The sequence below is a fragment of the Hypanus sabinus genome, chromosome 4, assembly GCF_030144855.1.
Source record: "Hypanus sabinus isolate sHypSab1 chromosome 4, sHypSab1.hap1, whole genome shotgun sequence".
Taxonomy (NCBI): domain Eukaryota; kingdom Metazoa; phylum Chordata; class Chondrichthyes; order Myliobatiformes; family Dasyatidae; genus Hypanus; species Hypanus sabinus.
The window spans coordinates 79,705,502-79,729,800 of NC_082709.1; the positions used below are offsets into that span (position 1 = coordinate 79,705,502).

Genomic DNA, 24,299 nt, shown 5'->3' on the forward strand with positions numbered 1-24,299 from the left:
CAGTGGGGACCCTCCTCACCTCTGGGTGGAAGGACCAACCGCCATGGCGTGTCAGGACGGTGGACAAGGGTAAGGAAGTGGAGGATGTGGAGTAGCATCTCATACAGATACCTCCTACTTGCATCCCTGAATGGGACTGTGGGTATCGATGAGAGACGGCTCAAGTTGTGTGGACACGGCTCCCGGAGATGATTGCGGGGTTTGGGCCCGACCAGAGTCGGTCCACACAACTGAGCCGCACCGACAGCCACTGAGGTAGGGCAAGGGTCAGCCGGGACCCCGCCCTCCGCCTGAGGAGGGGATTCCAGGCCTGAGACGACCATGTTCCAGACTCTCAGTAGGTCCTGATAGAAGCCGGGCAGACCCCGCAAAGCAGCACGGCTGACACCCGCCGGTGGTAACTGCATGTCTTCGTGAAGACAACAGCCCCTCCGGAGGAAGAAAGTCGCCAACGCGTGCCACCTGGGAGGGTGCTCGGCGTACAGGAATCTCTGCAGAGTCCTGAGGCGGAGAGCCACCAGTCGCATTCGGACGCACACCAGCGACTGTCTGTCCTCTCCCACTGGGAGACTCAAGACTGCTGCAGAGACCCAGTGTTTCCTTTGCCCCAGAAGAAGTCCACTAACTTCCTCTGCAGTCTTGCAACAAATGGGCAGGAGGGGCCAAGGTGACCATCTGATACCACAACATGGAGGTCACCAGCTGGTTTATGACCACCACCCTGCCTCGATAGGAAAGCACCCTGAGAAGGCCTGACCAGCGCCCCAGCCAGGCCATGACTTTCATCTCCAGGTCCTGCCAGTTCGCCAGCCAGGTCTCCGCAGAAGGACTCAGGTAGACTCCCAGATAGAGGAGACGTCTAGTGCTCCACTCAAAAGCTCTCATCTCCTCCGGCAGGGAGTCCACCTGCCACTGACCCACTAAGAGTCCGGAACATTTCACCCAGTTGATCCTAGCGGAGGATGCCACCAAGAAAACTTCTTGGCACTCGCGCATCCTCCGCAGGTCATTGGGATCTGTCATCATGAGGAGTACATCATCGGCGTAGGCCGAGAGGACAACCTCCATGTCCAGTTCACGCAGAACCAGACCTGTCAGCCTTCGCCATAGGAGGCTCAGGAATGGCTCGACACAGATCGCATACAATTGACCAGACATGGGGCATCCCTGACGTACTCCTCTCCTGAAGGGAATGGGCGCTGCCAGTGATCCATTGACCTTAACAAGGCACTCTGCGGCAGAGTAGAGGAGCCGAACTCGGGCCACAAAGTGTGGTCCGAGCCCAAAGGCCTGCAGAGTGCCCACCAGGAAACTGTGGTCTACCCGGTCAAACGCCTTCTCCTGGTCAAGAGAAAGAAACGCTGCCGGGGACCCAGTCTCCTGGTGCAGGTGGATCAGGTCCCGTACTAGGTGGACATTGTCCTGGATGGAGTGGCCCAGGACTGTGTAAGATTGGTCAGGATGAATCACCTGTCTCAGTACTGAACCAAGAAGGTTGGCCATTGCCCGAGCGAAGATCTTGTAGTCCGCGCACAAGAGGGGGACCGGGTGCCAGTTCTTTAGCAGACGAAGGTCTCCTTTCTTGGGCAGCAGGACCACGACAGCTCTCCGCCATGAGAGGGGCATTTCCCCGGTGGCTAGGCTCTCCCCTAGAACAAGGCTGTAATCAACCCCCAGGACATCCCAAAAAGCCTGATAAAACTCCACACTCAGACCATCTAAGGCAGGGGATTTACCCCTCCGGAGTTGCCGAAGGGCAGTAGACAGTTCCTCCCCAGTCAGGGAGGCGTCCAGACGCGCTGCGTCATCTGGGCTGACCTTTGGCAAATCTTCCCAGACCTCACTGCACGCCCCCGCATTTGACGGATCCGGTGAGAATAAGGACCGATAGAAAGTGCGAACTTCGTTGATAATTTCGTCAGGATCCGTGATGGAGGAGCCATCAGCAGCCAGTAGCTCCACCAGCTGCTTTTGAACTCCCCGCCACTTCTCCAATGAGTAGAAGAAGGGTGAGCCGCGGTCCAAATCTTGTAGCATTTGGATCCGCGACCTCACATACGCACCTCGGGACTGCTGAAGCTGCAGATTCCTGAGTGCGTCCTTCTTCTCCTGGTATTCCTGCCACGTTTGATGGTCTCCACCGGTCGAACCAAGACGGGACTCTAGGTCAAGCAACGCTCTCTCAAGCCGCTCAATCTCAGAGCCCCACCTCTTTGTCGACCCCCTAGTGTACTCCCGACATAAAAACCGGATGTGGGCCTTGCCCACATCCCACCACAGCCGTAGGGAGCCAAACTCTCTCCGTCTCCCTCTCCAGGTGGCCCAGAACGCTCGGAATGAATCTCGGAATCAGCTGTCCTCCAGCAGCCGGTTGTTAAAGTGCCAATACCCGGATCCCACCCGAGGGTGCAGAGGAGTAAATTCCATCCACACAAGGTGATGATCCGAGCACGACATCGGCCGCATGGAGGAAGCCGACACGTGGGAGACATAAGCCCGAGAGATATACAGGCGGTTTATCCGGGAACCCCCCTCTCTCGATCTTCTGGAGAAGGCGCGAAAGTCGGGGTGAAGATTCCGCCAGCTGTCCACCAAGTCGAAGGAGCCGACTAGCTCCTTTAACTTTTTCGCCGATGCTGGGTCGCGTTGGAGGCCCGAATGGTCCTCCACCTCGAGGGTACAGCTGAAGTCTCCCCCGAGGATGATGCAGTCCTCTGGATCGATGGAACTCAGCAAGGTGGACAGCTGACAGAATAGGCGCGTCTGCACCACCCCGCATCTCGGAGCGTACGCGTTGATAAAATGTAACGGTACTCCATCCAGGCGCACAGCCAGGTGGAGCAGACGGCCGGGCACAACATCTTGGACTCCTACGATTTCTGGCCGGAAGGTTGGGGCCAACAGGATCGCCACCCCACTAGAGTTGGAGCTAAGGTGACTCATGTAGACCCCACCCTGCCACTCCAGGAGCCAAGTGGACTTGTCTCCCGGGGTGGTATTGGTTCCCTGCAGGAAACTCACCACGTATCTCCCATCCCTGAGGACTGAGAGATTGTTATATCTGCGGAGAGAGCCCCTGCTACCATTTACATTGAGACTAGCTATGGTAAGCTTCATGTCGGAAGCACACTAGGCCTCAGCACCAGTCCCCTTCCCACTGAGAGCGATGGCGCCCTCAGCCGCACTCTCCCGAAGAAAACCGAGAATATCCTTTGCTTTCCGGGCCCGACTGCTACCATCGCTACCCTGTGACCCACCATCTCCCGAAGGAGCGAAGCTGCTTTTCATCCTGATGTCCCGCACCAGGTCATCCAGGAAGGATTTCAGCTGCCGCCTGTCATTCCCTGACACAGCATTCCTCTTCCCCTTCCCCTTCCCTCTGAGGATGACCCTCAGGGACTTCACCAGCCTCGGCATGCTAGGCCAGCGAAGCGAGGCTAGTTTAGGCCGGTGTTTTGCACCCACAGAGGAGTGAATAAACCCTGATCTCCTCCACAGGTATCAGTGGGGACTTCACTGGAGGGGTGAGGATGTCCATTGTCTCGCTATCAAATGAATCCCCCTCCAACCCCTCACTGCAGACAGATCCCCCACCGTCCTCCTCATGTGGTGTATAAGGTGGCTGCCCCTGTAACCTACACTGCACAGCGGGTACCTCCCCTATACCTTCCCGCTCCACCGTCGCATCAGTCTTACCCACAGTTGCGACGATGGAGGGAAAATCCCAAGGGACTCCCTGCAGGCCATTAGTTGATGGGGTCGGCATGCAGGTTACATCACCCTCCCCAGGAGACAGGTATGAAGGGGACCCCAGCAGCTCTGGCCCAATGGATTCACTGGCAGCCTGATGCTGACTGTGAGAGAGCCTGGTCTCCTCTCCACTTGTACTACTTAATACATTTGCCTCCAGGGAGGCGCTTACTGCTAAGTCCTGGGTGGAGGGCTCCAGGACTGTTTTAGGCGTGCAAACAGGCCCAGCACTAGCTTCATGCACAACCACACCACCCACCCCAGGACTGGTGTCTACATCTGGGGATTCAGGGTTAGACACAACTCCCACCCGGATCCCCACCCCTTTCTGGGACTCCCCCTCATCTACATTCTCTGCCCTCTTGGGGGAACAATCCCATCTCCTCTTCAAGCCGGAGGAGCACACAGGTGCGGAATTCACCGATGGAGCGGTACTCTCCGCTCCTATCGCCCCGTCCAACCGTACGCTTCCCCGAGCCTCCCTCTCCACCTCAGGGCAAATGGGCGTGAGTTCTGCGGTCTCGGGGGCCGACTTCTTCACGTGTTTCAATTTCTTCCTCGCTTTCTTGCCCCGCACAGACTCCACCCCATCCCTCGCCTGAACCTCCCCACACGTAGCCCCAGGATCACCCGCCTGAACCACAGGGGTAGGAGCAGAGACTGGAACTGACGTAGGAACAGGGACAGGGTTAGAGACAGGGTCAGGGGCAGGAGCAGGGGCCGGCACAAGTGTAGGAGCAAGAATGGGATCAGGGCCAGAGTTAGCTGGGACACTGGTTCCCGAAGTGGACTCCCTGGGTTTTCGGGTGCTAGGACAGTCCCTCCGAAAGTGCCCCACCTCCCTGCACGCATGGCACCGTGGGCGCTCAGAGCTCCAATACACCTGATAATCTACCCCCTCGTGCCAGACAGTGAACCGGCCCTCAACTTCATCCTCCCTTTCCAGTTTCATGAATACCTGTCGCCGGAAAGAGATTATGGTCCGGAGGGTGTGCCTCCTGAATTTGTGCCTGATGGCAGTTATCTCTGACCGTACTTGCCCCAAGCGGGCCAGTGCGGGAAGCAGGTCCTCGTTGGGGATGAAAGGCTGTACGTGACCGAGGACGATGCGTTGTGTGGGAGCTGTCACTAGCTCCATCTGTAAAAAGATGTTCTCCACCGTGATCCCTCTACTGAGGGCCCGATGCACCAACTCATCATTCCTCAGGTAAAACACCTTCTCAGCGGCCAAAACACCATCTCTCCCCAACAAGTCCTCCATGGCCTCCGCGCACTTTTCCAGCGTAGTTCCAGTTCGCAAAATACATTGCACCCCGCGTTCAACTTTCACCGTCCGAAACAGGGCGTTGTCCGAGGCCGGAGAGGCAGCCGCCTTTGCATAACTCCCCGCAGGCCTGCGACTCCCTGTAGACTGGTCCGGCATGTTACTTATGTGTCCGAATCGAGAATGATACGATGGTGCTGGTTATAAAGTCCTGGAGCGAGTTGAGTAACTGGTGGGAAAAATTTGTACTCGACAGTACCTTGCTGGCTCCGTGCCAGAAATTCCAATGCCAGGAGAGGCTCCGTTAGTCCCGCCAAACTTCCAGGCCGTGAGAGGTCGAGACGTCTCAAACGACGGTTCGGCTCCAACACCGAACGAGAATCCCGACGATACAGATGGAAGGAGGTTGTCCCAATGTCACTGGGGGAGCAACGGCGTTTGTCTCTGGTTTTGGGAGCGAACCTGCTTCCTGGCGAGTTGCAGCGGCCACGGCTGGGTGCTACGCAGTTCGAAGCCGTCAACGAACCCCGTCCAAACTGGCAGAAAAACTCCAAACGAAGCTTCCACTCTAAACCAGCCACTCACTTAGATGTTCAAGAGACGTTTCAAACCAATTTCCAAGTAATTCAAGACCTTCATAAAGCAGTTTTTCCCCGATTTCTCCCAGCGCAATCAGAACAGCTCCACTCCGTGTCTGACCCCGGGTGTGTGTGATGGGACAGTGTAGAGGGAGCTTCACTCTGTGTCTGACCCTGGGAGTGTTTGAGGTGAAGGAGACTCACTCTATGTTTGACCTCGAGAATGTTTGATGGGATGGTGTAGAGGGAGGGTCACTGTGTGTTTGAGGAACCATCACTAGCTCACTCTAAGACGTAAAGGCGAGATATCGGCTTTTATTGACTGGAAGAAGGAACAAGCAGTGGTTGACCACCATACTACATCTTGGAGACAGAGAGGCCGGGCTCAGGCCTCAATCACCTTTATACAGGAGTCTGTAGGGGGGAGCCACAGCAGCAGTCAGCAGGGGGCGTGTCCAGACAGGTATATGTAGTTCACCACAGTGTTTGACCCTGGAAGTGTTTGATGGGACAAATTAAGGGAAGTTCACTCTGTGTTTGACCTTGGGAGTACCTGATGGGATGGTGTAGAGGGAGCTACACTCCATTCACTCTTCTCTGCAGTATTTTATTATTTACAAACTGGGAGTATTACAGACATTTGCATCTTGCTGAAAATTGCTCCGCAGAGAGGAATGGCTGTGGGCTGGAAAGAGTTAAGAAACCAATGATTCATTGTAGACACACTCTCCCAGCTCAAAGTTTTAAAGTGGATCACTTCCTCTGCCTGTGTGGGAACTTCTGCAAAAGAGACAGACGCCGCGAGAAGCAGTCAGTGGGAATGGCGTTGCCGGGAGTCTGGTGGTGAATTGGAGCCCCCTCCAGATTCAGGCAGGGTCGGCATTCCACGGAAGGAGACAGAACAGGTGAGCAGATCAGGTGAGGATCGGTCACCTCTCCCCCACCAAACAGAATGTTGTTCCATCCACTGTGCTGGTGGGTTCTGCAAAGACCGATTCTATTCGTCAGATGGGGCACAGTTACTCCAACACATGCAAGCACAGACAGAGTCCGGGAGTGACAGACACAAGTCACATTCAGAGTTAGGCAGCTACCAGACAGATGAGTTCTGAGTTCACAAGGGAACCAAAGGCAGCGAAACTGGTGCGGGGTATACTGTGCATTTGTAGCATAGTTAGAGATGATGTTGTGGGGTTCACTGAACCTTGGTCAAAAGAAAATCATTGTTGGGAGCTCAACAAGAATGCACATTGTATCAGAATGAGAGGCAGGTATGCAGAGGGTGTGGGGTGGCTCTGTAAGTATAAAATGATATCAATTCCTTAGAAGGGGATGCCGTGGGATTGGAAGAATCCTTGTGGGTAGAGTTAAGAAACTGCAAGGGTAGAAAGACCCTGAATGGGAGTTAAGTACAGGCCTCAGAACATTGAGCAGGATGTGGGATAGAAATTAAAACAGAAGATAGAAAAGGTATATAAGAAGGGTATTGTTACCATAGTCATGGAGGATTTCAATACGCAGGTGGATTGGGAGAATCAGGTTGGTGCTGGATCCTAAGAGAGGGAATCTGTAGAATGCGTACAAGATGCCTTTTCGGATCATCCTGTGGTTGGGCCCACTTGGGGAAAGGCAATTCCGGATTGGGTGAGATTTGATTTGGGATCTGAAGGTAAATGAATCCTCGGGAAGCAATGATCATAATATGATAGAATTGACACTGCAGTTTGTGTTTGGGTCTGGGTGTTTGATCCTCCACAATATTCTGTGTGGGAATTTAAACTGGAGCTGGCAGTGTTTTATTTTAACGAGGTCAAGTTGCGAGCTCAACATCAACACAGCACGGATGGAGAGCACGCTCGGGAACGAACTTGGGAACCTCCGTTCTCAAGCCCAGTGCTGATCTCACTACACCACCAGCTGACCTATTCAAGCCAGATCCTTGAATAATCAGGATATGAAGGGATATGGGGAGAAGGCAAGAGATTGGGGCTGAGAGGAAATTTGGATCAAGCCATGATGAAATGGCAGAGCAGATTCGATGGGACAAATGGCCTAATTCTGCTCCTATATCTTATGATCTTAAGATATTAGAGTGGAACAGAGTTTGAGAGGATGAAGATAAATTCGGATGTATCAGTATTAAAGGATGATAGAATTGATAGCTTTGTTGCAAAGTCTGCAGACAATATGAAGATAGGTGGAGTTTCAGATAGTTTTAAGGGAGTAGGGGCTACAGATGGACTTAGATTCGTAGAATGGAAAAAGTAGTGGCAGATGGTCGGGGAATGTATGGTCATGCACTTTGGTAGAAGAAATGAAAGGGTTGACTATTTTCAAAGTAGAAAGAATTACAAAAGAAAAAACATGGTGCAAAGAGTCTTGGGAATCCTTGTGCAGGATTCCCTAAATGTTAACTTCCAGATTGAGTCTGTCGTGAAGAAGGCCAATGCAATGTTAGCTTTAATTCAAGAGGACTAGAATATAAAAGCAAGGATGTAATGTTGAGGCTTTATAGAGCACTGGTGAGGTCTTGTTTGGAGTATTGTGAGAAGCTTTGGGCCCCTTACCTTAGAAAGGGAGTGTTGTAACTTGAGAGGGTTCAAAGCAGGTTCACAGAAAATGATGCGAGGATTGAATGACTTGTCATATGTTGACCGTTTGATGGCTCTGGGCCTGTATTCACTAGAATTCAGAAGAATGAGGGGTGACCTCCTTGAAACCTGTCGAACAGTGAAAGGCCTTGATAGATCACATGTGGAGAGGATGTTTCCTATGCTGAGAGAGTCTAAAACCAGAGAACACAGCCTCAGAATAGAGGGGTGTCCTTTTAGGATAGAGACAAGGTGGGATATCTTTAGCCATACAGTGGTGAATATGTGGAATTCTTTGCCACAGGTAGCTGTGGAGGCCAAGTTTTTGTGTACATTTAAGGCAGAGGTTGACAGATCCTTGAATGGTCAGGATATGAAGGGATATGGGAAGAAGGCAGGAGGCTGGGGCTGAGAGGAAAATTGGATCAGCCATGATGAAATGGCAGAGCAGACTTGATGGGACAAATGGCCTAATTCTGCTCCTATATCTTATGGTCTTATGATATTAGAGTGGAGTAAAGGAAACTTCAGAGGATCTGGCCAAAGTTGATTAGAAGGGGACACCAGCAGGGATGATGGCAAAACAGCAATGACTGGAGTTTAATATGGAAAATTGGGGAAGGTACAAGATGCATCCTAAAGATGAAGCATTCTAAAGGGAGGATGAGGCAACCTTGATTGATCCTTGGCTGACAAGGGAAATCAATGACAGCATAAGAGTAAAAGAGAGGGTATATAATATAGCAAAAAATATTGGAAATGTGGAGAATTGGGAAGCTTTTAAAAATCAACAGAAGGCAGCTAAAAAAAAACATGAAGAGAGAAATATGAAATATGAAAGATGAAATATGAAGGTAAGCTAGCCAATGACATAATAGAGGATAGCAAGGTTTTCAGTTATATAAAGAGCAAAAGAGAGATGGGAATGGATATTGTATTGCTGGAAAATGACACGAGGGAGGTAGTAATGGGGTATAAAGAAATGTTAACTTGATAAGCTTTTTGCATCAGTCTTCACTGTGGAAGACACTAGCAGAATGTCAGAAATGCAAGAATGTCAGAGGGTGGAAGTGAACGTAGTTGCTATTATTAAGGAGAAGATGCTTGGGAAAAGGTCTGAAGGTAGGTAAGTCATTTGGTCCAGACAGACTCCACCCCAGGGTTCTGAAAGAGTCTGCTGAAGAGTTTGTGAATATATTAGTAATGATCTGACAGGAATCACTAAATTCTGGAATGGTTCCAGAGGAATGGAAAACTGCAAATGTCACACCACTCCTTAAGAAGGGAGAGAGTCAGAGAAGAAATTATAGGCCAGTTATTCTGACTTGAATGTTTGGAAAGATGTTTGAATCTATGATTAAGGATGATGTTTTGGGGTACTTGCAAACACATGATGAAGTAGGCCAAAGTTAGCATGGTTTTCTAAAAGATAAAATCTTGCCTGACAGATCTATTGGAATTTCTTGACGAAATAATAGGCAGATTGGACAAAGAAGGGTCAGTACATGTTGTTTATTTGGATTTTCATAAGGCCTTTGGCAAGGTGACACACGTGGGGCTGCTTAACAAGCTAAGAGCCTCTGGTATTACAGGACGGATACTAGCATAGATAGTGTATTCTTCTTCTTCGGCTGTCCATCGACTTCGATGTTGACTGAGGCCTGAGCAAGGTTGTATGGAAAACCAGCAGTTACCCATGCTGCAAGTCTCCCCTCTTCACGCCACCGACGTTGTCCAGGGCAAGGGCACTAGGCCGATACCGCTTGGCACCGGTGTCGTCACAGAGCAATGTGAGGTTAAGTGCCTTGCTCAAGGACACAACACGCTGCCTCAGCTGAGGCTCGAACTAGCGACCTTCAGATCACTAAACCAACGACTTAGCCACTTGCCACGCCCCTCTCGCTCTCTGTCTGTCTGTCTGTCTCTCAAAAAAAAATTGATTTCCGGGATATCGTATATAATTTGCGGGCATCAGGGAGCTGCTATCAATATGTGGGAGTCTCCCGGAACTTCCGGGAGAGGTGGGGTGTCTGTAAGGAAGGCAAATACAATGTTAGCATTCATTTTGAGAGAACTAGAATATGAAAGCAAGGGTGTAATGCTGAGGCTTTGTAAGACTCACTTAGAGAATTGTGAATAGTTTTGGGCCCCTTATTTAAGAAAGGAAGTGCTGGCTTTGGACAGGGTCCAGATAAGGTTCACAAGAATTATGCCAGTAATGAAAGGGTTAACTATGAGGAGCGTTTGATGGCTCTGGGCCTGTACTCACTGGAGTTTAGAAGAATAAGGTGGGGGAGGAGGGGGAATCTCATTGAAAAATACTGAACATTTAAAGTCCAGAAAGAGTGGATGTGAACAGGATGTTTCCTATAGTGGGCATGTCCAGGAACAGATGATATAACCTCAGCACATAAGGACATTGATCTGAAACAGAGAAGAGGAGAAGTTTCTTTCGTGATGAATCTATGGAATTCATTCTTTACTCTCTCTGGGTCAGAGTACACATACAATCGCCACTGTGGAAGTCAAGTACCTGGCAGTAGGTCTATAGTACAGTTGTAGAGCTGGTGCAGTGGAATAGTCAAGGTCTTTCCCTTGCTGTAGGCCTCTTCCAAAACCTTGTAGATGGAGTGGATTTCTATCAGCTTGGGTGTTGCAACTACCCTCGAAAATCCCTCCGAGGGGGACTCCTGAGGTTCCTTAGGTAGCAAGGGTAATTCAGCAGACCCTGGAGTCCTTTGTCGAAACAGCATGTAAATCAGAGACCTCATCCAACTCCAGAGACTTGACCAAATCAGAACCAAAAATCTTCATTCATATCCTCAAATGATGGCGCCATAACTAGTCTTTGTCCTCCTGGGATTAGGTTTGGAGGATCTATCTACACTTAGATGGGACCTGGCAACTGGTTCCCCTAGGCTTGGCTGCTAGGGCTCCAGAGTTCTTCGGCACTTCCTTGGTGGGTTTCTTGGCTTGCTCATGAACTAAAGACCCTTTTTCTCCTATTCCAGGGCACCCCCACTAGACAGGGTTGGGACTCACATGGTCTTGGTGACTAGGGCTGGCTTGTCCACCCTTGGAGGTAGGACTGGGTTTCCCAAAGCCTATGGATTACCCTGAGCAAAAGTCTGCCTCCTCATCGGCCGCTGGACTCAGGAGAGTCTGGAGGTCAGATCATCAAACCGAAAACTCTCCTTCTTGCGAAGACTTGACCATGTGATGATTCTCACTTCTCCCAGTTCACAGAAGGGTTACGCTTGGACAGCCAAGGGCGCCCAAGGATCAGAGGTATCCGAGGAAAATCTATGACGTGAAAACAAATGCCCTCCACGTGTTCCCATATCCTCATTTGCAAAACTAATATGCTGGCTCAACTCCTGCAGAGGTATGTTGAGCTGACAGGCTATCCCCAAATCTGGGAAATTACCAACTGCCCCGGAGTCCACAAAGGCATTCACCTTTCACTGGTTCTTTCCTAAGGAGATGTCTGCCTTCAGTGTGACCCCAGAATCAGTAGGGTTAGGAGTAATGGCTGCCACTGTCACAATGGTCTCAGCAGTTTTCACAACGGCTGCAGCTTTGGACATTCGTCCCTGCACACCGACAGACAGATACCTCATTGATCCCAAAGGAAATCACAGTGTCACAGTAGCATTACAAGTGCACAGATATAAGTATTAGAAGAGATATAGAAAGAATAAAAATAAGTTACCACGAACAGTCTAACAGGAGGGGGGTCATCACTTCGCCAGCTATAGCTTTCATCATTATAAATCTAATGGTCAAGGGTAGTTATCTTTGGAGCAGCGTAGTTGTCTTAGTCTATTACTAAAAGTGCTCCTCTGTTCAGCCAAGGTGGCATGCAGAGGGTAGGAAACGTTGTCCAGAATTGCCAGGATTTTCCATAGGGTCCTTTGTTCTACCGGAGCCTCCAGTGTGACCAGTTTGACTCCTGAAACAAAGACAGCCTTTCTAATCCGTTTTTTCACACTGCTGGCATCACCCATGTTGATGCCATTGCCCCAGCACACCACCATATAGAAGAGTGTACTGGTGACAACAGACTGGTAGAAGATGTGAAGGAGAGGCCTGCACACTCCAAGGGGCCTCAGTCTACTCAGGAAGTAGAGGCGACCCTGGCCCTTCTTGTACACAGACTCTGTGTTGGTGCTCCAGTCAGTCATCCAGGTGCACCCCAGGTACTTGTAGGTCCTCACCACATCCACGTCCTCACCAACAGTAGTAACGGAGCAGTGCAGGCTTGGTCTTCCTAAAGTCCATCACCATCTCCTTTGTCTTGCTGATGTTCAGCTGCAGATAATTCAGCTTTCACCATTTGACAACGTCCTCCACCAGGGCCCAATACTCATCCTCCCGTCCTCCCTTTATACACCCAACTATTGCTGAGTCATCAGAGAGTTTCTGCAGATGAGATGACTTAGTGTTTTATCTAAAGTTCGAGGTATCCAGGGTAAACAGGGAGTTAGTACAGTCCCCTGTGGGACCCCACTGCTGCTTATAACCATGTAACAATTACAGCACGGAAACAGGCCATCTCGGCCCTTCTAGTCTGTGCCGAATGCTTACTCTCACCTAGTCCCACCAACCTGCACTCAGCCCATAACCCTCCATTCCTTTCCTGTCCATATACCTATCCAATTTTACTTTAAATGACAATACCGAACCTGCCTCTACCACTTCTACTGGAAGCTTTTTCCATACAGCTACCACTCTCTGAGTAAAGAAATTCCCCCTCGTGTTACCCTTAAACTTTTGCCCCCTAACTCTTAACTCTCAGCTTATAGCCATGTCTGGCACACAGCTCTGAAGCTGCATAAACTGTGGTCTGTCAGTCAGGTAGTCCATTATCCAGAGGACCGTGGAAGTGCCACTGTGCTTTGAATGGAGCTCTTCCCCCAGTAATGAGGGCTGTATGGTATCGAAGGCACTTGAGAAATCAAACAACATGGTCCCCACAGTGCTACCCTGCTTAGGCTCTGTTCAGCAGGTAGGTTTCAGCATCGTCAACTCCAAGGTGCTGCTGGTAGGCAAACTACAGGGAACCAAGGTCTGATCTGACCAGGACCGGCCTCCCTAGGGTCACCGTGCTGAGTGAGGTCAGGGCCACTGGACGGTAGACATTCAAGACTTTTGGTACTGGCAGCAACTTGGACTCCAGTGCCGGGACCTCTCATCGGTAGAGAGCCTTGGGAAGTGGAACTACCATGGGCTTGGGCTAACCCTCTTTGACCTCCTGAGATGGTCCCACTTTCCCTCTGCCAGGTGATTATCAAGATGGATGGAGACATCAGTCAGATTGTCTACGTCCTTACAGTTCGCCTCGGAGTCTGTGGTGGCGCAGAATTGTCAAGACCTCCCTGTTCCAGCCACGCACTTTGGCCAAATCTGACACTCAATTGCATAGTTGGCTGCTTACTGACTATCTTGACCCACCTTCATCAGATGGTCCAAGGATCTGTTAGCTCTGGCGGGATGATAGAACACCTTCTTCATGATGTTCATGAATTTGTCCGTCAGAGCAGATCTCCATCTTCCGCTCTGGCCCAGGCCAGAGCTCTCCGGTCAGGAGAGAGACCGTGAAGGCCGCCTTTCTGCGCTCTGTAGGAAACCAGGACAGCTGGGGTCCAAACACAACGAGCACTGTGTGACGAAGCCGCGGCAAGACCCCGGGACACCGCTGAACTTCTCTGGGGTCAGGGGAAGGTCTGACTCCACAGAGCAACCGACAAGCTCTCCCGATGGTCTCTAGTTTGCTCCTTGCGACAGCTGGCACATGGCCACCCGCATGTGGAGTATTTCCAGGCTCTGTCTTGGAATTTCTTTGCTGTGTCTGGCCACAGCTGACAAGAGGCTCTGATAGCCCACTGGGTCCATGTTAGGCTCAATCGTACTGTGGCGGGAGCCCCAGGTGAGGAGGATAAAGACCCAGGTGGTGGAATCGAATCCAAGGCACAATTTCGAGATTGAGACGAGAACAGGGTTCTTGACTGGATGCTAGGTCAGAATCCAAACAAGGCAGAAGTCCAAAAATGGAATTGCAGACTGAACTAAAGTTGTACTGATGACTGAGCGCCAAACCTGAGTTCACGTGCTTTATAAAACATTGAAATCCTGACACCAAAATATGGCCACCAATTAGCGGGGTGGGCGTGAATCTTTAAAGGGGCCACGCCAGCTCTCCACATTCTAAACCCCAGGGTCACCTGAGGTCAAGGGAGCAGGTGAAGAATGGTCATATGAGTAGCTGGTGCATGTCTCAAGTCCTGGCTGATTATGGGACCACTGACACCAGGCAGACAATCTCTGAATAGTATTGAAAAATTTGCCAAGAACAATCATGGTCAAGACATGGAAACATAGAAACATCCAGCACAATACAGGCCCTTCGGCCCACAAAGCTGTGCCAAACATGTCCCTACCTTAGAACTGCCCAGGCTTTACCCATAGTCCTCCATTCTTCTAAGCTCCATGTAGCCATCCAGGAGTCTCTTAAAAGACCCTGTCGTTTCCACCTCCACCACCGCCGGAGGCAGCCCATTCCACACACTCACCACTGTGTGAAAAAACTTACCCCTGACATCTCCTCTGTACCTACTTCCAAGCACCATAAAACTATGCCCTCTTGTGCTAGCCATTACAGCCCACGCTGTAATCCACACGATCAATGCCTCTCATTATCTTGTACCCCTCTATCAGGTCATCTCTTGTCCTCCGTTGCTCCAACTCAACCGTTCACTCAACCTATTCTGATAGGGTATGCTCCCCAATCCAGGTAACATCCTTGTAAATCTCTGCACCCTTTCTATGGCTTCCACATCCTTCCTGTAGTGAGGCGACCAGTGAGACATTGATCGCCCACCTCAGACGACCTCAGTGAACATAAACATGATGCATCATTTACATTAACAACCAATAGAACTGAAGGATGTGCTTGGGACAACCCAGCACACAACCCAGCATCAACAAAGCATGCCTACCATGTTCAGCAGAACTACACATGCAAAAACAACACAACAAAACAAAAACAACAGAACAAACTCCTTTCACACCCCTCCGTCACACACACAAACAGACCCCCAACCCCAGGACAGGCCGACTGACGATCTCCAACCCCCAGTCCTTGGCCCCGGACTCACATGACCACACACGTTCTGGCACCAAAGCAGCATGCCCACAGCGCTGGGTGAACGACACAGAGCTCAACAGAACAGAGATGACAAGCAACAAGGCAACAACAGCAAAACCAAGCCCATTCCTCCCATGAACATACACAGTCCTCCAACCCCACTACAGGCCATCCTTGGCCTCCAGCCTCAAATGGACTCATAGCTTCACAGACTGGAATCTAACCAGGAATAAACTGGAATTGGTATTGGTTTAATATTGTCACATTTCCCAAGATGCAGTGACAATCTTGTCTTGCATACTGTCCATACAGATCAGATCATTACACAGTGCATTGAGGTAGAACAAGGTAAAACGATAACAGAATGCAGAATAAAGTGTAACAGCTGCAGAGAAAGTGCGGTGTAGGTAGATCATAAGGTGCAAGGCCATGAGAGGTTAGATTTTGAGGTCAAGAGTGGAAAAGGTTAGATTGATCTTATAGTAGGTTAAAAGGGTGGCACTACATTGTGGGCCGAATGGCCTGTATTGTGCTGTAATGTTCTATGTAACTGGTCAATAGTCTTATAACAGCAGGGGGGAAGCTGTTCTTGAACCTGGTGATATGTGCTTTCAGGCTTTTGTGCCCTGTCTGATGAGAGGGGGAGAAGAGAAATTGCCCAGCGTGGGTAGATTATGTTGGCGGCATTACTGAGGCAGTGAGGAGTGTAGGCAGAATCTGGTTCCTGTGATGTGCTGCACTGTGTCCACAACTCTGCATATAAACGGGCTGAGGGAGAAACCAGAAATATGATATCAAGACAGAATATCAGACGTGATCAAAGTGATGATAGAGCAGGGTCAAAGGGCTGAATGGCCTGGTTTTATCCATCTTCCCTTCCAGAGCAACTACATCCATCACTCCCTGAGGGATCAACTTCCAACGTCTCCACTCAACAGATTTCTCCGGAAATCCTTATTAGATTTATTATTTAGAAAACCCTTCGGCCCACAATTACTGTCCTGATATTGTTTATTATCCTTGTTCTGGGGAGATTGAAAATCTGATTGAATGGTGTCGCACCAACAACCTCTCACTCAACATCAGCAAAACAATGGGCTGATTATTGCCTTCAAGAGGAAGAAATCTGAGGTCCATGAGCCAGTCCTCGTCAGGGGTCAGAGGTGCAGAGGTTCAGTAACTTAAAATTCTTGGCGTTATATCGGATGTTCTGTCCTGGGACCAGCACGTAAGTGTTGTGTCGTGGAATTCCAGTGGTGGCACTGCATATGTAGTTTCAGCACGACACCAAAAACTTTGACAAACTTACACCCTGGAGAGTGTCCGATCTGTTTACTTCACCAATGCCCAGGATCGGGAAAATCTCCAGGAAGTGACGGATACAGCCCAGTCCATCTCGGACAAAGCCCTCCTCAGCACATTTACACGGAGCGCTGCCACGAGAGAGCAGCACCCACCATCAACCACTCTCCCAGCCCCCCCACCATCTAGGCTGTACTCTCTCCATCAGGCAGGAGGTACAGGAGCCTCAGGTCCCACATCACCAAGCTTTGGAACAGTTATTACCCTTCGACCATCACTCTCCCAGCACCCCCACCACCATCCGGGCTGTACTCTCTCCATCAGGCAGGAGGTACAGGAGCCTCAGGTCCCACACCACCAAGCTTTGGAACAGTTATTACCTTTCGACCATCACTCTCCCCCCCCCCCCCCACCACCATCCGGGCTGTACTCTCTCCATCAGGCAGGAGGTACAGGAGCCTCAGGTCCCACACCACCAGGCTTTGGAACAGTTATTACCTTTCGACCATCAAGCTCCTGAACTGGGGTGGACAATTCCATTCACCACAACAGTGAACTGATTCCACAACCTACAGACTTGCTTTTCAAGGGCACTACGCTTCATGTTCCCAATACTATTTTCTTTTTATTTATACATTGCTTGTTTGTCAGTCTTTGTTTCTGTATGGTTGCTCAGAAATCCTATTGTAATTCTTTACTTTTCCTGTAAATGTCTGCAAGAAAATCAATTTCAGAATAGTATATGGCAACATATATGTACTTTGAAAATAAATTTACTTTGAACCAATCCCAGTGTTTACCCAGCCAAGTCTCTTCCTCCAGTCTTCACCTCCCCTGGCGGTCGGAGTCCTCACTGTCCTGTGCCCTAACGCTCTCTCTCTGACAGCGTCTCCTGCACCACCACCGGCCGCGTCCAGTTTCACAATCGATGCAATTCTGACAGCAGGGCAGTGCCTCAGCAGGCTGCAGTGGGCGAGCGTACTGCAGATATTATCTGCTGGGAACCTCAGAGTTTTTACTGGATCTTTGACCTTAAAGGTTAGCTTTTTGTGTCACATGTGAACCTACAATGAAGTGCGATGTTTGCGTCAGGAGTTCTCCTGGTCGGTCTGCTCCTGGGCGAGGTCAAACTGGCCATTTGCGGGTCTAGGTGGCGGGCAGACGAGGGCTCTGCCCAACCCAAATGCATGCCCTTCCTTTGGGGTTACCTCTGTGCCTGGGTGCCCTTGGAGAGGGAGCACGTGGTAGTGCTGTGTACACTGGGGGAGTTTTGGGAACAGTGGGCCCTCATTGGAATTGAGCATATAATTCATAATCAAATTTGTATTTTAACTTCAACTGTAGTAATGGAGAAACTTAAGTTCATACAGCGTTTTGTATTGTTTTGGAGTAAACTTTTATATGTAAAAAACGCAATCAACATGTGCTGGGGGCAGCCCAGACTGTCGCCACACTTCTGGGTCAACAAAGACTAACTCTGCCCTGTGTTGGAATGAGGGAGGGAAGAGAGCTCCCAGAGGAATCCCGTGCAGTCACGGGGAGAACGAGCAAACTCCTCACCATCAGTGGCGGGAATTGAACCCCGAGCACTGGCCCTGTCAATCAATGTGTTAAATGTCATGCACCTTACACTACCTGACTTAGCACTTCCCATTCCAGTTTAACCCCTTGATGCCCAAGCAGTTTCTGTTCCTCTTCATTCTCTCAACTAATACCAGGCTTGTTTCTGAATCCATCAGGGTTTGTGCTGAGTGAGAGAGATGAGGAGACTACTGCCTCTCAGATTAGCCAGTTGAAAACAGCAGACCTTAGCAGAGTTTCTGTCTGCCCCCGGTGCACTGACTCAGTCGTGAAGAAGGGTCTTGCCCCAGAATTTCGATGCCGCCTGAGCTGCTGAGTTCCTCCAGCACTTTGTGTGTGTTGCTCAGGATTTCCAGCATCTGCTGAATCTCCTGTGCACAGATTCCAGGTGTGTGAACTGCCTCACGTTGTGGGACGGTTGAAAGGGAGGGCGGGAGAGGTAGAATAAAGCATGCATACAAAAACAAGGTTCAGGATTAAGTCTGCAGATTCCCAGTGAGTGCAAGGTGGTTATGAAATGTGCTGTTGTAGGAATTAAGCATTCCATAAGCTGTTTAGCCAAACACCTATCTGCCCTTGGAGATTGACACAAAAGATCCCTGGCCCTATTTAAAAGAGGAGTTTTCCACTTTGACCCAGGGACAAAGTTGCTATCGTGTCTGCATATATGTGTTCCTTACCTCACACCTGAAGAACGCAGGGAAATATGATGCCACGCGGAACCTGTGCAGCTTGTTTATTTAAACCTCAATCCTCTTCCCAGGCACTCCCATAGCATCAAATTTCGAAGTTCGAAGTTCAAAGCAGATTTATGTATTATCGAAGTATGTACAGTGCCTATAAAATGTATTCACTTCCCTTAGAAGTTTTCATGTTTTATTGTTTTACAACATTGAACTACAGCAAATTGCATTTTTTGACATTGATCAAAGGAAAGGACACTTTCACATCAAAGTAAAATCAGATTGCTATAAAGTGAGCTAAATTAATTACAAATATAAAACACAAAATAATTGATTGCATAATTACTCATCCCTTTCAAGTCAGTATTTAGTAGGTGCACCTTTGTTAGCAGTTAAAGCCTCAAGTTTGTGTGGATAGGTCTCTACCAGCTTTGCACATTGCAAATTTTCCCTATTCTTCTTTACAAAACTACACAAGCTCTGTCAGATTGGATAGGGATCATGAGTGAAGAGCCCTTTTCAAGTCCAGACAGAAATTCTCAATTGGATTGATGTCTGGACTCTGATGTGGCCACTGCAGGTTATTAATTTTGTTCTTTTTAAGCCATTCCTGTGTAGCTTTGGATTTATGCTTGGGGTTACTGTCTTGCTGGAAAACAAGTCTTCTCCCAAGTCACAGTTCTCTTGCAGACTGGATCAGGTTTTCCTCCAGGATTTCCCTGGATTTTGCTGCATTCACTTTACCCTCTACCTTCACAAGCCTTCCAGGGCCTGTTGCAGTGAAGCATCCTCTCAGCATGATGCAGCCACCACTATGCTTCATGGTAGTGATGGTGTTTTTTTGATGATGTGCAGTGTTTGGCTTACACCAAACATAGTGTTTAGTCTCATGATCAAAAAGCTCAATTTTGGTTTCATTAGACCTTCTTCCAGCTGACTTCAGAGTCTCCCACATGCCTTCTGGCAAACTCTAGCTGAGACTTCATGTGACTTTTTTTCCCACAGTGGCTTTCTCTTTGTCACTCTCCCATAAAGCTGTGACTGGTGAAGCAGCTGGGCAACAGTTGTATGTGCAGTCTCTCACATCTCAGCCACTGAAGCCTGTAATTCCTCCAGAGTTGTCATAGGCCTCACTAGTCCCCTTCTTGCATGGTCACTCAGTTTTTGAGGATGGCCTGCTCTATGCAAAATTACAGCTGTGCCATATTCTTTCCATTTCTTGCTGACTGACTTAACTGTACTCCAAGGGATATTCAGTGACTTGGAAATGTTCTTGTATCCGTATCCTGACTTGTGCTTTTCAGTAACCCTTTCACAGAGTTGCATGGAGTGTTCCTCTGTCTTCATGGTGTATTTCTTGCCAGGATACTGACTCACCAGCAGCTGGACCTTCCAGATACCAGTGTATTTTTACTGCAATCAATTGAAACACCTTGACTGCACATGGTGATCTCCATTTAACTAATTATGTGACTTCTAAAACCAATTGGCTGCACCAGTGATGATTTGGTGGGTCATATTAAAGGGGGTGAATAGTTATGCAATCAATTATTTTGTGTTTTATATTTGTAATTAATTTCGATCACTTTGTTTTCTGTTTTCACTTTGACACGAGTTTGTTTTCTGTTGATCAGTGTCTAAAAAGTCAAATTAAATCTATTGTGGTTCAATGTTGTAAAACAATAGAACATGAAAACTTCCGGGGGGTGGGGGGGTGAGTTCTTTTTATTGGCACTGTATTTGTTACCATTTACTGCCCTGAGATTCATTTTCCTGTAGGAATTCCCAGTAGAACAAAGAGCTTCCATACAATCAGAGAAGTACTACACACTAAAAAAGACTGACAAACACCCAATGCACAAAAGGCAAAAAAAAAAGTAGACAGATAAATGAAAATAAATTATCAAACAAACAGACATATAATACTGAGAACATCAGTTTTAGAGTCCTTCAAAGTGAGTGTATATATTGTAGAATCAGTTCAGTGTTGTGGTGAGTGAAGTTATCCACACTGGTTCAGGAGCCTGATGGTTGTAGGGTAATAACTGTCCCTGAACCTGGTGGTGTGAGACCTAAGGCTCGTTGAGGTGAGTGAAGTTGTCCACACTGGTTCAGGAGCCTGAGGGTTTTGGGGTAATAACTGTCCCTGAACCTGGTGGTGTGGGACCTAAGGCTCGTTAAGGTGAGTGAAGTTATCCACACTGGTTCAGGGGCCTGATGGTTGTACGGTGATCTTGGTCCCACTCTGGTTCCATAGGTGCAGTAATGACAAATGCAGGCTCTTTCACAACAGGGCAGGGATGATGTGAAGGGTTGAAGGTGGTATCCCACTTCCACCCCCTCTGCGATCTCCCAATCACAGACATCAGGTTCTCCATCCAGCCCCCAATGTTCCTACCCAAAATGAGTGGTGGTGGGACACGGATCCCAAGGGTCAGTGGGGTTTGTGTCATTGGATCAGGTACCATAGGCTGAACAGTTTCTATTTTGTCCAGTAGATCAGCTTTACACCCTGCAGACATTCAGTGAAGATGAGGAAAGACATTTTGGTGAGAATGTGAAACTGGGAAAAGAGTATTGAGTTCAGAAGATGGGATGTCATGTCGCAGTTATGTAAGACATTAATGAGTCTACCCTTGCAGTATTATGTACACTCATGGTCACCACGTTTTAGGAAAGATGGTATTAAACTAGAAATAGTGCAGAAAAGATTTTGAAATATCGACTGTACTTTTTTCTATAGATGCTGCCTGGCCTGCTGAGTTCCTCCAGCATTTTGTGTGTGTTGCTCGGATTTCCAGCACCTTGTTTACAGTGAAGATTTGCCAGGATGTTGCCAAGATCTGGGGACCTGAGTTATAAGGAGAGATTGTGTAAACTAAGACTTTATTCCCTGGAATGAAAGAGGTGACTTGATAGAGATCAGGGTATCATGATCAGGAGATCAGGGCAGAGATCATGAGGGGGCATAGACAGGGTGAAGGCACATAACCTACACAGTCTTTTCTCCCAGGGTAGGGTGGCTAAAAGCCAGAGAGCATCGCTTAAAGTTCAGAGGCGAGAGATTTAAAAGGAACATCAGTGACAGCTTCTGCACACAAAGGTTGATAAAAACACATGAGATTCTGCAGACGCTGGAAATCTCGATGAAAGATCTCTGACCGAAACGTTGACTGTTTATTCCCCCCCATAGATGCTGCCTGGTTTGCAGGGATCCTCCAGCACTTTGTGTGTATTAAGCGTGGTGAAAAATGTGCTGAGCTGTGTTCACATCACTCTGACGTTTCTTATGGTCATGGGCAGAGCAGCTGCCATACCAAGCTGTAACACACCCAAATAAGATTCTTGCTGCAGTGCATTGATAAGATCAGGGAGGAGGTAGATAGGGTGAGTGCTCATAGACTTTTTTCTCAGGGAGGGGGTATTAAAAACAAGAGGGCACATGTTTAAAATCAGAGGTGAGAGATTTAAAAGGGACTCCAGAGGGAGCTTCTTCACGCGAAGGTACTTGGAATGATCTGGCACATTAGGAAAGGCATCATAAGTACGTTGATGGAGAAATTTAGAAGGCTATGGGCCAAACATGGGCTGATGGACTAACTCGCTGGCCAGTACAATTGTCATAAATGAGTTGGGTTGAAGGGCCAATTTCCAAGCTGTTTGACTTTAAGACTTTAGGTGTTGCTGATGATGCAGTTGCTTGACAATGATGTGCATTCATTGGTTAACGTCAAATGAAGTCCTGCAACATTAACTGATTCTCCTTCCCCAGAAGCTGACTGACCTGCTGAGTATTTGTATGATTTCTTGTTTATATTCAGATTTTCATCATTTTTAATTTTTTTCCATCATGGGACAATGCCTCTACTTCCCACCTGCAGATATCTGGGTTCGATCCCAACCTCCACCACTATCTGTATGGAGTTTGCATGCTCCCACAGGGACTCTGGTCTCTTCCCACCTCCCAACAACTTGCAGGGCCAGTCATTAATTAGTGGCTGTAAGTTGCCCCTAGTATGTGGGTGAGGAGTAGAATCTGTGGGAGGGGGAGAGCTGGGGCGGAGGCGAGAGGGGAGAGAATAAAAACCTACAGCACTGAAACAGACACTGTGGCTCACCTAGCCTATGCCAAACTGTTACTCTCCCCAGTCCCATTGACCTGCACCTGGTCCATAGCCCTCCATACCCCTCCCGTACATGTAAGTATCTATATTTCTCTTAAATGTTAAAATTGAAACCAAATTCACCACTTCCTCTGGCAGTTTGTTCCACCCTCTCACCACCCTCTGAGTATAGAAATTCTCCTTTCACCCTCAACCTATGGTTCTTGTCTCACCAAAACTCAGTGGAAAGAGACTGCCCTTGCACATACCCCATCTATACCCATCATAATTTCGTAGACCTCCCTCAAACCTTCCCTCATCCTCCGCGCTCCAGAGAACAAAGCCCCAACACAAGAGATTCTGCAGATGCTGGAAATCCAAAATAACACACTCTAAATGCAGGAGGAAATTAGTAGGCCAGGCAGCATCTGTGGAGAGGAATAAAGTGTTGACATATTGACCAGGACTGGAAAGGAAGGAGGAAGAGGCCAGAATAACAAGGTAGGGGAGGGGAAGGAGTACAAGCTGGCAGGTGGTAACTCAGGTCCTCAAGCCAGGGCACCATCCTTGTAAATTTTCTCTGAGCTCTTTCAATCTTATTGATATCTTTCCTGTAGGAAGTACATGTTGCAGGGGTAGGGAATGGTGAGATAGATCTACTGGAAGCTGCTATGGATAGGAGGGGCTGAATGGCCTGGCCCTGTTTGTATTCCCGGCAGCCTGGTCACTAACGGACACATCTGCTTGCAGGTCAGGCCAGGCCCTGCAACAATGGCAGCCCAACCTGATGCTCAACTGCTACCGGTGATCAGGGACCTGTATGGTGAGTCAACCTAAATCAGATTCATTTATCACACGTACATCGAAACACACAGTGAAACAACTGACACCACCTAGGGGTGTGGTGGGGGCAGCCCACAAGCGTCACCACACCTTCCGGCACCAACGCAGCACGTCAACAGTGTTCAACAGAGCAACACCAACCCACCCCCTCACACACACACACACAGAAACCAAATCAGCTTTAATATCACTGACATACGCGGTGAAATTTGTTGTTTAATGGCAGCTCTACAGTACGAGACATTAAATATACTACAACTCACAAATAGAAATATATATAAATGTATTTAAATTGCAGCAAGAGGCGGAGAGGGAAGAGGTAAAAGAAGCTCGGAGAGAAGCTGTTTTTTTTTAACTGATCGGGGCAAAGAGGCTAGACTGCACAGGCGCGTGACGTAGCGCACCAAAGGTTTAAAAAGAAAGACCGCCATATACAGCGGCCATTGTCGGAGTGGAC

General features: G+C 48.8%; 1 protein-coding gene across 1 annotated transcript in view; it reads left to right on the forward strand.

The window, feature by feature from the left end:
- Positions 1-6,371: 6,371 nt before the first annotated feature.
- Positions 6,372-24,299, forward strand: part of LOC132392921 (FYVE and coiled-coil domain-containing protein 1-like) — a 65,565-nt gene continuing 47,637 nt past the window's right edge. Inside the window, exons 1-2 of the mRNA XM_059967510.1 lie at positions 6,372-6,497; positions 23,750-23,822. Of these exons, the coding sequence (XP_059823493.1) occupies positions 23,771-23,822 (52 nt within the window). The 5' untranslated portion in view covers positions 6,372-6,497; positions 23,750-23,770. The remainder of the gene's footprint in view (positions 6,498-23,749; positions 23,823-24,299) is intronic.